This window comes from Mastacembelus armatus, chromosome 22 (assembly GCF_900324485.2).
Source record: "Mastacembelus armatus chromosome 22, fMasArm1.2, whole genome shotgun sequence".
NCBI classification, from domain to species: Eukaryota; Metazoa; Chordata; class Actinopteri; order Synbranchiformes; family Mastacembelidae; genus Mastacembelus; species Mastacembelus armatus.
The window spans coordinates 2,012,532-2,027,412 of record NC_046654.1 but is presented as its reverse complement, the minus strand read 5'-3'; the positions used below and the strand labels follow the sequence as shown (position 1 = coordinate 2,027,412).

Sequence of the window (14,881 nt, the reverse complement as noted above, 5' to 3'; positions counted from 1 at the left end):
CATCAGATCCGTCAGGATCTGTAGTACAGTCATTTAAATAGAAAGGAGCCAGTGTATATTGCAGTCAGACTCTCAACATAGAAATTGCATATTCTAACTTCAGCACGGTCAACATGTGTCAGGCTGGTAGTGAAGCTGTAAGAGACGGCTTCTCCCCGGCTCAGGTTTGGCATTTAAAGAGTTAAATGTAATGAGATCCTGCAGCTATTAACAGTTTACAGAGATCTCCAACATCTGCTCCCAGCAGACCAACAGCAGTTGTCTGCCTCCCTCTGTCCCCACTCACACACACACACACACACACACATAGACATTCCTATACACCTGTCACCAGCCCTCAGGACTCTCTCAGACTGCAGCTCCTGGTGCACAGGAAGGTTTGTTGATGATAAAGTTTGCATGTGCACTGTTAATTAACCCCAGTCACTGTTTACCAAATCTTCTACGTCTTCTCCTAAAAAGTGTCTGGCTGTGTAGAGTAGCAGTGAGCTGAGGAGTGTAATAGAGATGTTATTGTGGTGATTAGAGCTGTCTTAACATGTTAATGTCTCCATAATCGGTGTAAATTCCTCACAGCAGACTGAACCTGTGCAGCGCTTATCGCTCGACTGATTCCCCTGTGCAGTAGTAGCCAGTTAGATCACTTCTGTACCTTGCTTCAACACATTGTCCTATGGGAGGTTGTGCATTTTCTGTTGGGCCGTGTGTCGCTCAGTGGGTCCAGATCGGTGCTGTTTGATGTTGCTGTGGATTTAGTTTGCCTGTTGGGGACAAATATGATTCTAAAGCTAGTTTAAATTCCTCTACAAAATGATTACTGAATATTTAATGATCGTGTAAAAGACAAGTGCTGTCACCTCGAGCGGTGACTTCACACGTCTGAACGCACCATTTACCACATCTTCAGTGTCTAGATCACATGTGTCAGTAATTTCCTCTGATGGAGATCTTAGCTGATTATTAAGACATCCATCTCTGTGTCTTTATCATGGCATTATCACACGCTCCACCCGTGTCTCCCTCCCAGCTCAGGGCTGTTGTAGCACCATAGTTGTCCATTCACCATGTGGCCTTGAGGGACGTGAACAGAGAGGTCAGCATCTATAGAAGCAGGGTGCTGGGTGACAGACAAGCCTGTGACCCAGCCGGGAATTCAGGCGTGACAGCTTCACCCTGTTCTAATGTCAAAACCTCTCCACACTGCAAAAAATATGCATCCCAAAAAAGTTTAACTTTAATCGCTGAGGATTATCAAGCACAATAAAAAACAATCACTTCACTCCATAGTGTCCTTTCAGAAATGTCAAGCCATGAAGATAATTTTAGTTTTAATTCTCCAGATTACAAGATATCAGTCACTGGGACTTATTCTACCTCCTTTTGGAAACACAGGGCGATCAAATATATTTAAAAACCTTAACAGCATCAGGAAACAATGTCCACGTTGTTCGAAACGGTAAAAAATGTTTTTGCTCTTTTTAGTTTGCCTGTTCCCAGTGAAAAGTGTCCACAGTGACTCATTTTACACTTAATTTTTAACATGATAGTCCTGCACGTCCCCGTTTTTTGTTCCTGCCACATGTCACTCAAACACTTTCCCTCCTTCGCCCCTTTTGTCTTTGTCTCCGTCACGGCGGCTAAAGCTGCTGATATTTTTAGAAGCCGCACAAAAAATACAACCCATCGTTTGATATGTTCTTTCACACAGCAAAATCTGGAAAAGAAACCAGAAATCCTTCACACAGTTCGGCCATTTTATTTACTCAGTAGACCATCAGCAGCAGACGTGGGATTCAATCAAATTAAGACCAGCAAGCTCTTCCAAAAGTAAAGCATCACAATTTGCATAGACCAAGAAGCCACATATCACACAGTGGAAAAAGTATGTTTTTAGTAGTTTACCAGTTGTTCCACAAACTAATCATGGAGAAAAGTATGTATGACTGTAGAAGAATGGAAATGAAAAGATATCCATGAAGATGCATTAAAGGAAAATCGAATATTCAGTCAAAACTGGCTGAGGATTGAATTGTCACCGTGCAGACAGTCACATAATAGACAGAACACATTCTGTGCAGGGCATTCAGGCTTCCCCTGTCACTGCCCTCATCACCCCATCTCACATCTGCCCGTGATGAGTTCATCCAGCAGGGTTGGGGGTAGATGGCTAGGGAGTGGGGGCACCCTGAGCCCTGACAGCCTGACAATTGGCTTCTGAAGACTCTATCCCCCCCAGAGGGGTCCTCAAGGTGAAGCCTTCTTCCTCCTGCAGCCGTATTGAAATGACAAGATCATTTTTGACTTGACAGCTGTGGTTAATTCGAGCTGAATGAAATTGAACGTGTCTGGTTTTTAAGGTTTCTGTGGCTGATGGGATGATTTTGTCACAGGAGTGTGTTACCGACTGGCTAATTGATCCGTGCTGATTAGCCCGGTGGAGTCCGCCGTCTACCAGACAGTTTGTCATTTACTCTAAGTGGCTTCGTGTCTGACTGAGCGCGCCATTAAGATCCATTATCCACCTACAAAAATACCCGGTGTCTTCACACTGAAGTAGTTGAAAGTGGCCTTTCTGGGGAGACACCATGTTCTCCTTTGTTCCTTTAAAACATCCAATTTAACAAGCAGTTTCATTGTCTGCATAAAATCCCATTTCTGTCCTGAAGTTTGAAGAGATCTATGTGGTCCATCAGGGTCACTTCCTATAAGCAAAGCTCAATGTTGTGTGACGAGTAAGGCAATGCACTTACTGTAACACTGGATAAGATGGAGTTTGTGCAGTGCTGAGAAATGAGAAAAAACCTACTGCAGTTTTCTGAATTGACACACAATCCGGAATAAATGTGCTTTATCAAGATTTTCTCTAACGTCAGGGTAGAGTTAACATCAGTCTGCAGAGAAAGCTGCACATGTTTTTTCCCTACAGAGATGCAAAATAGACGTATTGAAGAAAGGAAAAAGACTCTGGGAAGTATGTTTTACTTTGTGGATTTAATTTTTGGTTCACTTGTTAAGGATATTTTGTGTGTTTTAGGGCTGTAATGTTTCCTATAAATTGTTGTTATGCGTCACGCTGCATTTAAGAGCTGCTGAAAAGAATTTTATCAGTCAGTCTGCCTTTCAGTAGACAGCCTTAATGTTCCGTGAGGGTCTGAATGCTTTTTCACATGCTTCTCATTCCTAAAGGTTGCACATTTCTGGAGAAAAAGTATTTAAAAAGAATAACGATTCAGTTTCAAGAGTCTAAAGATCATGTGCAACAAAAGCATGTTAATACTGGAAGTATAAGTAAATCCTAGGATTATCCCATAGTCCTATAGTTGGTCCCTACTACTGTTTAGACGTCCAGTTGTATCTTACAAACACTTTGTATCTTGAATTGCAGCAGTGGAATAAAATGCTGCATTTGTCGAAGCTAAATAAAAACGTAAATAGGATGTGCGGTTTGTTTATAGTGTGGAAAGTAAAATTCCAGTTAGCTGGAGGATTGTGCGCCCCTCCAGCTAACTGTGGCGCTCTGAGTCTCCTCCTTTATGAGCGGGCAGGACCCGAAGGTTAAAGTTCACCTCTCCATTGAGCCATCGATAGAGGGCGTGTCGCCTGCCCATTGAGCCGGCCTGAGTCTTTGACAGCCAAAGCCAGCGCTCTTGTGTGCTGCCACATATGGTGGAAGGGATTTTATTGTGTTCATGCTAAACTGCGGCAGCACAAGTGAGACAAAAGTTGACAATGTAATTATTGTGTTTCATTCGGTCCAGGTCACTCAGCTCTTAACTGATTTTTCAATCCCTGTTGTGACAGGTTTCCAAGGCAGGGCTCTTAAACTGGCTCCACACTGTTACTTTTTAAGACTTTAAGCTCTTTAAATCCTTGTTTTTCCATTCTGGATTCTAATGCAGCCTGGATTGTGAGTCTCTGTAGGCCGCATTGAATTTCTATACTTTATTTTTAAATACTGGTCTTAATTTTAGAGCTGCCGCGGTCATTTGCTTTTGTCCCCTGTCGTGATGCCCAAACACACCACAGATATCAAAGGACAAATTCCCCTGTTGATTTGGTTTTCTTACCCATTTTTCTGACCCTGGAACTAGCTCCAGTTTTACAGTCCCCTTTATGTTGATGCAGTGACGTGTGGAGCCAAACTCAGTCAACACACCCACAAACTTTGCCAGCTTTAATAGCAAACCCTCAGGGCTGCCTCTATCTGTTTCCGCCTTCTCTGTGGGTCAAATTAGACGGTAGCACAGATCCGGGCCACTGGTCCGCTCTGACACAGTCATAAATTCTGCTAACTGGCCCCGCTGGTTCTGACAGGGCTATTTTGTGAGGTGAAGACGGAGGGTTTGGACTATAAAGGGAGCAGGGCTTCCAGTGTTTTCTCAGACAAATTCTACACTGCAAAAAATGTCTGTATGTTTACAAGTGTTTTAAGTGGCAGTCACGTTCTGACGTCTTGTTCTGATTAAAACAAGTGGAGGAATAAAAAAAGTGCCAATAGGGTGAAGTCACTGATTTCACTGATCAAGATGTTTCGTGCACAAAACGCTGAATTGAAAACAAACCCCGACCTGCTCCTGCGTATGTATGTCTGCTGCAGATGGACACTTTTTGCAGTGCAAAACTCCCCGTCCATTCTCATGGCTTGTGTCCTTCTGTAGGTCCATGGCCAAAGCCCTAAAAGCTTTAAAGCCTTGTATGACTCTAACATAAGCTCCTTAATAATTTAATTCTGTTTGGAATCTGGCATGATTGGAATAGATGGGATTATCACGTTTGGGGACTAATGCTGCAGGTTCAACAGGGGTTAGCCATTGTAATTTAGTAATAAAAGCAAGTGGCACGTACGAAGAAAATAATTAAACGTACAAAAGGAAAGATAGAGGAGAATTTAAATGGAAATGCCACTCAGAAATTAGAATAACCATAAACAATTTAGCGTGGGTGACACATCTGAAAATGGCTTTTATGACTGTGATTCAACTTCAACAAAAGAAACTATTTATTATTTAGTATTAAGAGAAAAGTACTTAATATCTTTCAGGCTGTCATTGCATAAAAAAATCTTTCCTTTCCTTTTTACAGACTAGATGCCATATTTTTTGATAGTAAAAAAAATACAATATTTGCCTCAGAAATGTAGACGAGAATGAGCTAATCACAATTGTAAATGAAAGTATGGAACTTAAGTCCTTGGTTATTATGAAATAAGGACTTTTTATAATATTAGACCTACATAGGACCATAATTCATAGTCTCTTTCTGTTTCTGTTGGTGGTCTTGGCCTCTACGGAGCATCGACTTTAGCTTGTATTTTACCACCTTTTAGCTTCACTCCTCGTGGTTTTTCTCCCCCCTGCTCTGGGCTCAAGCTCAGGCCTGGTGACTGCAGCACAAGGCGTCACTCATCTGCTCATGAGAGCAGCCATTGACTTGAGTTTGACTCCTCAGCTCTGAGAGGGGTAGACGGGGTGGAGCCAACCACCATGAAAAACCATTTGCCAGCACTGAGCGGGCTGCCTGGTCTATGTTACCATGCAACTGCTAAAAGCACACACAGGCATAATATTTACACTGTTACATTATTTTCCGCATGTGCCTCCAAGAGAAAGAGTCAAGTAGTGTGTACTGCTAGACAGAGGCAGAGAGTGAGGGAACAGAGTGTGATCCTCGACGTACAAATATATATACGTTCTGTGAACGGCTGGCCGGTTACCTAAACGCACGGGGTGAAACGTTTGTGAAAACACTCAGTGCGTCGGCACATATTCCTACGCAGGTGATGTTAAGTGTTCCACTGTGAAAGGCCTCCTTGTTGACATCACTCAGTCCCGTCTTTAGTGCTTCTGACCTCTTTCCTTGCAGTTCGCTCCGTGCTCGTCACGCAGCAGTAAGCACGGCGGCGATGTCTGGGCGCGTGTTTCCACTTAGGCTGCGGAGGTCATTGCTGTTGGCCCGTGGAGACTCAGCCTATCGATGCGTAGCAGGTTCTCTGTTCTCGCCTCGTCGTGACAGGCCGCTCACTCTGCCTCTGAGCAGCTTCTGAACCTGTCAAGTTAGTGTCTGTCTGCTGCTGCCATCCAGCCACACCTGATTTGAATTACTACACAGAATCTACCCTTTGACTCTCTGCAGATGGATTGGTCCTGACTGGCACAGCGGAACCACTTGCAGAGGTTGCAAAAAAAAACTCCTGAGAGAAGAAAATGCCTTTAGGAGACGATACTGAAACAATCCCATCTGAAATGTTCTTCATTATTTCAGTTAGTTTAACTGATTGCTCAAATGTTGGGGCGTTCTGGTTTCAATACTCTTACCATCATTGTTTAGCAATTTACTAAGCAGTCTTCTATCTTGAGAATTAGTAAGTATGTCCCATCCCACTCCTTCATGTCATGTTGTTCAGAGTAAAAACATTTCTCATCAAATATGACCCAAAGTCTGCATTAGACAGCTAATCAGGCTGCTCTCTGCTGCCTGCGTCAAGCAGTATGCAATTAATTAAAGGAGGTTAAAGTGGTATTACCCTTTTATTCAAAACTTCATTCAAAAGGCTGCACTTCAGTAAAGCTGCAGAGCACACAGCGCGCTCCGGCTGCTGTTTTATACCAAAGGATATCAAAAGAACTGGAGAGTTCTCTGGGCAGAGCACTTACTCTCCTCATTTGTACAAATAGAAGGAATAGCTGTTAGCGAGCAGGGAACCTTTCTGCATGCTGGCCCAGGGAATTTCTCTGTATGTGTTTATAGTCACACCTCAACTGGAATTTCTTCTTCAACACTTTTTTCTTCTTTGGTTTTGTTGTACTTCTCTTGGATTCAGAACGGATGACGTATACAGTAAAGTCCTCAGAGGGAAATGTGCGATTTGGGCTATATAAAGAAGCTTGTCATCACATATGGAAATATTCTAAATGAGTACTGTTTATCTTTGTCTATCAGGCATGTAAATATGACACAGAACTCCCCCAGAGATAGAAATAGGCTCAGGATCTACACAGAATTAGACGTCTTATAATGCCATACTGGATGCTCACTGTTCTGCCTTTCCCTCCACCTTCTCCCCTCCCTCAGCTGAGACACCAGCAGTGGAGCCTGGTGATGGAGAGTGCTGTGCCATCAGACCGGGGGAACTACACCTGCGTGGTTCAGAACAAATACGGCACCATCACCCACACCTACCAGCTGGATGTGCTAGGTAAACAGCAGGGAAACATTTACTTCCCCCTCTTTGCTGTGTGAACCATGAATACATTTACATGCACAAGTAGTTTCAAAAATCCACAAGAGTTTTTACGACTACCTTATGTCTTACGTTTCCTGCAGCACATCATTCCAATGGTGCTAATGACTCCATGCTTTCAATTTCAGAGCGCTCCCCTCACAGACCCATCCTCCAGGCAGGTCTGCCTGCCAACCAGACGGTGGTGGTGGGCAGCGATGTGGAGTTCCACTGTAAGGTCTACAGCGACGCCCAGCCACACATCCAGTGGCTGAAGCACATCGAGGTCAACGGTAGCCGTTACGGCACCGACGGCATTCCCTACGTCAACGTTCTGAAGGTGGGTGTGCAACCCGACGCTGTTTCCTATCTCTAATGAGTCCAGGTCTCACCAGGGTTTGTCTGCAGTAGGTTTCAGCTGATGATAGTTTCACTCATTGTTTAATGAATTTTTACAGTAGGTGGGTCTGCAGGGCCCACGGGCTCTTTTCACTGCAGTGAGTAATTGAAGAGCTCATTCCTTGAACACCACACCCTCATCACAGGAATGAAAAGCTTCACCTGCAGCTTCCTATGTGCTGCTGCTCATAGACAGATACACTCATCAACCTACTGATATCACAGTCTTCCTGTGTTTCTGTTCCTTTATTGAACAGTGACACCTGCACTGCTTCAGTTTTCACACAACCGGAAAATTAAGAACTTTATTCTAGAGTTGGCTTGAACAGTGATTGACACCTGGTGAGGATTAAAGGAATCATAATTAAAGGTGGTCTAATTTTCTATCATTAGAAGTGTCTATAGAATCTGATTTTACCTATTGATTACCAAAGCATGACAGCAATAATATTTGGTAAACGTCTTTCTTTTATTTTGTGACATAAAAAGGGATGGACAGTAATTAACTACAATTCGATGAACCAATCAGCCAAATGCCCAGTGGTCACACTGTAATTAAACAGGACATTTAGAAATGAGCAGGCATGAGAGATGAAGAGATGAGAAAAATGGAAAATACATGAAAGAAACAAGCCACTCGGAAACAAAAGCATAAATCCTCCTTAAAGGCTAATCCGGTTTTACAGGAACAGTCCATCCTTGATAACGCATTAATCAATTATCTTGTAGCTGATTGGCCCAAAGTGTTTACATGTTGCTGAATGAACTCTTCAAATATACCTCAGATAACATGCAGGACTGTGAAAAAGAGCCTACATCACTGATATTCCGATACATGCGTTGTGTTCAGACTGCTCAGATGCTCCTGTTGCTATCATGCTGCATCTTGTTGCTTTTTAAAAAAGCAATTTTCAGTCACACGTACTCACACGTGAAAGAGAGGTTAAATAAACGCAGTGGGGAGGGTGTCAGGCTTTAGGAGGGATTGCTCCTGGAGGGAGGCTCCTGCCACCTCCCCAGGCAGTGGTGGTGTTTAAGAATAGAGTAGAAAACATTCCTCACCAAGAGAGGACAACACCCTAAACCTGCTGTGAGGCATGTTTTTTTTTTTTTTTAATTGGGGTGTAGCGAGGTAGACTCCCATCGAAAAACCAAGAAGACCTTTTGCTTTCTCATTTGGCCTCCCCCCTTTTTGCTTTTTTCTGCCTCTATAGAGAAAGCGAGGGAATAAAACAAACATCTGGTTTGGACTAAGTTAACTGCTGTGGTGGCGGCAATGCAAGGAGAGAGACGGGCTCTGTTAACCACCGCTGCCGTCAGATGTGCTGCGTCGCGTGGTTTCAGAAAGAGGAGGAGGAAAGAGGGAAGAGGCACCCAAAAAAGCCATGGAAAAAATAAGTGGAGAAACACAAAGAAGGGCAAAGTCAGCAGGGAGAGAGAGAATATATGACAGAGTGGTGGGCAAAGATGAAGGCTGAGAAAATCAGAGAACAGGGTGATGGGAAAAGAAAAAGGGACAGAAGGAACAAGAAAGAAAGAAATACAAGATTAAACTGAGTGAAGAAAAGGGAGAGATACTGTCTAGGTGCTGGCATCTATTTCTTGAAATGATCTGCGGCTAATTTCAGTCTGCTCTATTCAGCAATGAGCTGAACAATAATCATATCAAGAAGGAGTCTCTCACCTCTGCAACAGACTGCATCAGTGATGGATTATTTTACAGCTGAAGCCTTATTAAATAACCTTTGTGATTTCCCTGGATTCTCACGGGTGGATCTTCTAACAAGTTTTCTAATTATCTTTAACGTTTTTTGGATAGGAGATAGAATACATTAGCTGGAATTCAGGAGAAACTAATGATCTGAAGATTATTTACCTTTATGAGGGTTTCTTCCTCTTTTGCCCCGGATCACTGCAGAAAAATCAATTAGAAGAATCTCCACAACTCACGAGAATAGTTTGTAATTAATGTCTTTGCTTTCTTGCCAAGAGCTGAATGAGAAGAATGATACCTCTCAGATCTGTACTGTAAACATGAAGCTACAGCCACAGCCTGTTTGCTTTAGCATTAAGACTGGAAACAGGTAGCAAAGTACACTGCTGAAAACTGCCTCATTCGCAGTAGCTTGTGATTTATTTACCTAACTGAGGTAAATAAAAGAGTTTTAATTAGGCAGAACAATGGGCCCATTTAAAATCCCATCACAATAATGTCTGAAAGCCTCATTCAAACATGTAAAATTGAACGTAAAGTCTGAAATGCAGTGAGCAAAACAGAGAGACAGAAAGATGAAGGTGGGAGAGGCAGACAGGAAGAGAAAGAAAGAGCAGGAGAACGACAGGCCAACAGAAGAAGAGAGAAAGGGGGAAAGCGAGCCCAGACCGCGGCTCCATGCTCTATTTTCGACTACCACATAATTGAAACAGTATTTACTGAGATCTGTGTGTGCCTCTCTCTCTCTGTGGCCCCACCACACTTCATTCAGACTCTGCGACATCTCATGTGTATACGTACCAGTTAAATACAGCTCAGGGTGGGAGGTTGGGGTCATGCAAGATTTTTTTATTTTTTTTTAAGAAATGCCTGAATCGCTCTTTTGATGCCTGGAAAAAGACTTAATGATGAGCGACTCACCCCAGTGTGGGGAGGGAGAGGGAGGTGTCTGGAGCCAAGCCCTGGATGTTCATTAAGGAACCATAAAACATGATATGTTTGCTCCTTTATGTGCTTTGCCTGTTTAATTATTCATCAGCAGATTCTTTGCTGCACAGCCTGTCACAAGCAATGTGTGTGTTAGCACGTGTGTGTGAGTGTTTTGTTTATACACACAGCATAGACCAGACTGACATATTCTAATGCCTTTAATCTACCAACAGACAGCATGTGTTACTGTATGTTCTGTACAGTGTGTGTGTGTAGTTATGTGTCTGTGTGAAAGTGTAAAGCAAAGTAAAGCTATGGCATTTGTTTCATATTTAACAGAATAGTCCTGCCAAGTGCTGAGGATGCCCAATAAAAGGGTAGAGAACAAATTGATAAAAGTATAAAAATATGAAAGTTGTGTGAAGTTGCAGTACCTCCACTTGCTTTTATTAGATAAGGCCGGTCATTTTCTGTATTAATGTGTAATGTATATTTGTTCTCCAGGTTTACATGATTGTTCTGTACATGTGTTCTTGTAGGAATTTGCTGCTAAGGCCTAAATGTGCGTCTCAATCTCCCCTTTACAGAGTGTTGTCAGTAAACACACTGAGGCCCACAGTAAGTTGAAACTGTCCAACGTGACAGAGAAAGATGCCGGGAAGTACTGGTGTCGTGCCTCAAACTTTGTAGGCAAGTCGGAAAACGCTTTCTGGCTTAAGGTATTCAAACCAGGTAAATCCTGAGCCCCGAGCGACAACCACCTTTATCACTTTTGATCCTCTGCTGTATCTCCTCCTCTTTGTGGGGCTCCTCTTGGTGTCTGGCTTACTAATAAGACAAATACACACTCATACACACACACACACACACTCACACACACACATATTTCCCTGCTGGGTTCACTGCCACATTCTGTTGCCTCGTAGCTATCATGTATTTTCACATCCAGTACCACTTTGCAATTAATATAAACACAGTATTCCACCTTTAATTACTGTGATGACTGCAAAAGAATCACATTCAGTCTCTCATAAACCACCTTTGCACACACAAACACACACACATATATATATATAAAATATATACATATACATACATACACATAAACCCCCCCACCCCCATACACAGAATAGTATTGATTTCCCTCGAAGTGCATTCTCCAGGTGTATTACTGTTCTTTTGTATGAAAGCATGGAGTAGGGCTCTGATTCATGACTGGGTCTGTTCATTAATGAGGCCTGGAGAACAAGAGGCCCCGCACCCTGCACCCCCACAGACAATCACAGACTATTGGCCATCACATCAACCGTTAGTCAAAGGTGAAAAAAACCCCAGTAATTTCAGTGTTTTTTATTAGAAAACCATGAATTATCATGAAGTATAAAGGTTGCTTCTGTAAAACTGAATGTAATCTAAATTCAGCTGAAACTACAGGAAAATGTGTACCAAATCTATAGTTTAATGTTGTATTAGTGAATTGAAAATTTAATGTGAATTTATTTTATTAAAAAAAAGCAATGGCTCTACAATTGATCCCTGAGGCATCCCCAGAAGAAATAGTTGTCTTTGTGTTAAACAGCAGCTGAGATCCTAAACCGTTTGAAGTTAAGAATATAAAAATAAATTGCACAAAAAGGACTTTAGAGAGATTTAAAAAGAAAGAAAATTGTTGCCCTGCAGTCATAACCATGAGGTGCCATGATTTCTGCAGACAAGCCATTGTAGTAAAGGGATTTGCTTTGCTTTGACGTCAAGTAAACTTCATGCTGGTTCAATGTAAAATCACAGGTGATATATTTAAAATGACAGAAAACTTCTCCTTGATCAAAAAAACTCACAAAATGTCCATCTTATGAAGTAGTTTTTCTCTGTTAATGAGGAATACTTCATCCCATTTCTACTAAAAATCACAACCTAGACATGATATAGATGGAAAAAAACCCGACTCACGAAAATTCTTTACACAAGCTTATTTGTGTTTTCGTTGAAGTAACCAGACTCATGTTTCAAACACTTCAAGATAAATATGACTTAAGAAGATAAATTATGCAGTGTAAAATGTTGCCTGTGGCCTTGGATTGAACCAACAAGTTCCTTTGTCGCAGCATGGTGAGGGTGCTGCTTGGTGTTTTCAGGTGTTGGTGGTGGAACTGTCAGCAGAGGAAAGCCGCACTGCTGACACCTTTAAATCCTCAGTCCTATCCTTTCCTCCAGGGTGTATGTGGTGATTCCTCTAAGAAGCTTTGGGCTCATGATATCTCCCGTCTCTCTCTTTCTCTTCTCTCTCCTCCATTTATCCCTTTCCCATCCTCCACAGACGGCTGGTATTAACACTACAGATAAGGAGCTAGAAGTTCTCTTCTTGACCAATGTGTCTTTTGAGGATGCGGGCGAGTACACTTGCCTGGCAGGGAACTCTATCGGCTATACTTACCATTCTGCTTGGCTGACAGTGCTTCCAGGTATATTCCTCTCCTCTATGTGGGTCTCTGGACTCCTGTCATCCATAAATCTCAACCTCAAATGTCAAAAACTCCATGATTGCAACTGTACTTTTGTCTGTTCAGCAGCAAAGCCTTTAATGTTCATTTTCAACCCAAATGATCATAAATTACCGTACATTGTTAGTTGTTAACATGCTTTAATTGGACAAACCAAACATACAATTCAGCCTTGACTGAGATACTTTAATCACAGCAGATTGTCTCTTTAAATGTCTCGAGGCTACAGGATAATTTCAAGACATTTCTATGTTCTTGGTTCAACACAATAATTACCTCCTAGGGGAGAAGCAAATCACAGGTGCAATTACCTGCAGCAGGATGAAACTACAAACTGATTACTTTACTATCTCAACCCAGACGGTGAACACTTTGCTTTTCAGGGCAAGGTTCTATTTTTACGTATAGTAGATGCTGTACTACAGAAAACCGCTTCAGAATCCAAATCAATTTGGGTCAAATTTAGTAATTAAGATAAACTTAATGGGATTGTGAATTCAAAATGCATATTTTGACTCGCCATGTTTTTGCCGTCTGCCCCCCCATAGCAGTGAGCCCTGGAAAGGAAGACTACTATGCTGACATCCTCATCTACGTGACAGGCTGCGTGCTCTTCATCCTTGCTGTGGTCATCGTCGTCCTCTGTCGCATGAGGATGACCACGCAGAAGACGCTGCCCACGCCCCCCGTGCAAAAACTCTCAAAGTTTCCTCTCAAAAGACAGGTAACAGAAAGTAGATACAAGATTTGCAAAATGCTTTTCCCTTTTTCTCTCTTCCTGTCTGATTAGTTTAGATTTTAGCACAACTAAACTTTGGACAAATCAGATGAAGCAGCTGAAACGATGCAGCAACGGGGTCTTTTTTGTCAAAATCTCACTGGTGAAGGTGCTGAGCTCAAAACTGTCACAGGTTTTTAAGTCAGAAGCATTTCAGCGAAGTCAGTGGGCTGCCTCAGCAGGGCTAAGAACATGACATTACCGAGATTACTGGGAGTCCTTACATTTCTATAAACCTTTGAGGTGAAGAAGACGGATAATTGCATCAGATGCTGTTCTCAGCTGTTTCTGCTTCAAAGCAAATGAAGCTGTGGCAGAATTTAGATTATTTTGAAAAACAGTAGAGGAAGGAATAACATCATTAACTCAGGAGAGAGTTAGTTATGGAGAGTCATGGAAAAATAGTGTCATTTTTCTGCACTACTGCCACAACAGTGCCATGCTAAGCTTTTGTAGAGTAATATCTGATTTTTAATTCCTAAAACATTCAAAGAATAATTACACTCACACAAGTTGGAGTGTAAATAAATTCAGGAGGTTGCTGTACAACTGTCTGTGGTGGATCTCTGCCCCGCTTTATTGGCGACATAGTGTGGACACTAGAAGGCAAACTGGTGACATGTGTTCACATTTATCTTGGAGCAGATTCAGCTCAGGGATATTTATGCCATCCTGTGACTGTCAGTGTTCGTTTTAAATTTCACTCCCTGTGTAACACACACTCGCCCCTCAACTGTTTGAAGAGAAACATAAAGTGGAGCAGCTGCATTGCCACAGCCTGCAGATCTCTCCACATCATATCACTCAGGGCTGTGTTCGAGACGAACCTACGTCAAGTCCGTCGAGTCAAATCCAACACAGACAGGACAGAATAGAGTCTCAGAACACAGGGAGGCTAGTTAGCTTAGAGGGACATAAAGACACCTCTGAAGCTAAGGTTTAGGATTTACCTTTGGTCAGCCCCTAGCCAGCAATTTGACCTGCTTGAAGTCTTTATGCTAAGCTAAGCTAAAGCTAAGCTAAACAGTTTTAGAGCGGTATCGACCTTCTCTGCTACTTCTGGGGAAGAAAATAAATTAGTCCGTTTGTATCACTTCAGGGAAGTTTTATAAATACGATCAGAAATGCAGCCTTAAGCTGGAACACTGAACATATGAAGCTTCAGATTTTCTGGTTCAATACACGAGTTTTTACACTTTAACTATCTTGCACCTTAAACATAATTACTTGGCAGACAAGCATTTCACAAATTAGTTCTAATTTTATGTAGATCAGATCTGAGGATTCTGGTAGATGATCATTAATAGACATGAATCAATATCTAAACTGTATATTTGTTG

General features: G+C 42.2%; 1 protein-coding gene across 3 annotated transcripts in view; it reads left to right on the top strand.

The window, feature by feature from the left end:
- Positions 1-14,881, top strand: part of fgfr3 (fibroblast growth factor receptor 3) — a 62,871-nt gene that overhangs the window by 34,799 nt on the left and 13,191 nt on the right. For 2 of the 3 annotated variants that reach the window (XM_026302725.2, XM_026302707.2), the window contains exons 6-9: positions 7,072-7,195; positions 7,369-7,559; positions 12,580-12,724; positions 13,312-13,487. In XM_026302725.2, coding sequence (XP_026158510.1) covers positions 7,072-7,195; positions 7,369-7,559; positions 12,580-12,724; positions 13,312-13,487 — 636 coding nt within the window. Of the gene's footprint in view, positions 1-7,071; positions 7,196-7,368; positions 7,560-10,849; positions 10,995-12,579; positions 12,725-13,311; positions 13,488-14,881 lie in introns of all 3 variants that reach the window. The other variant, XM_026302717.2, reaches the window with a different exon arrangement.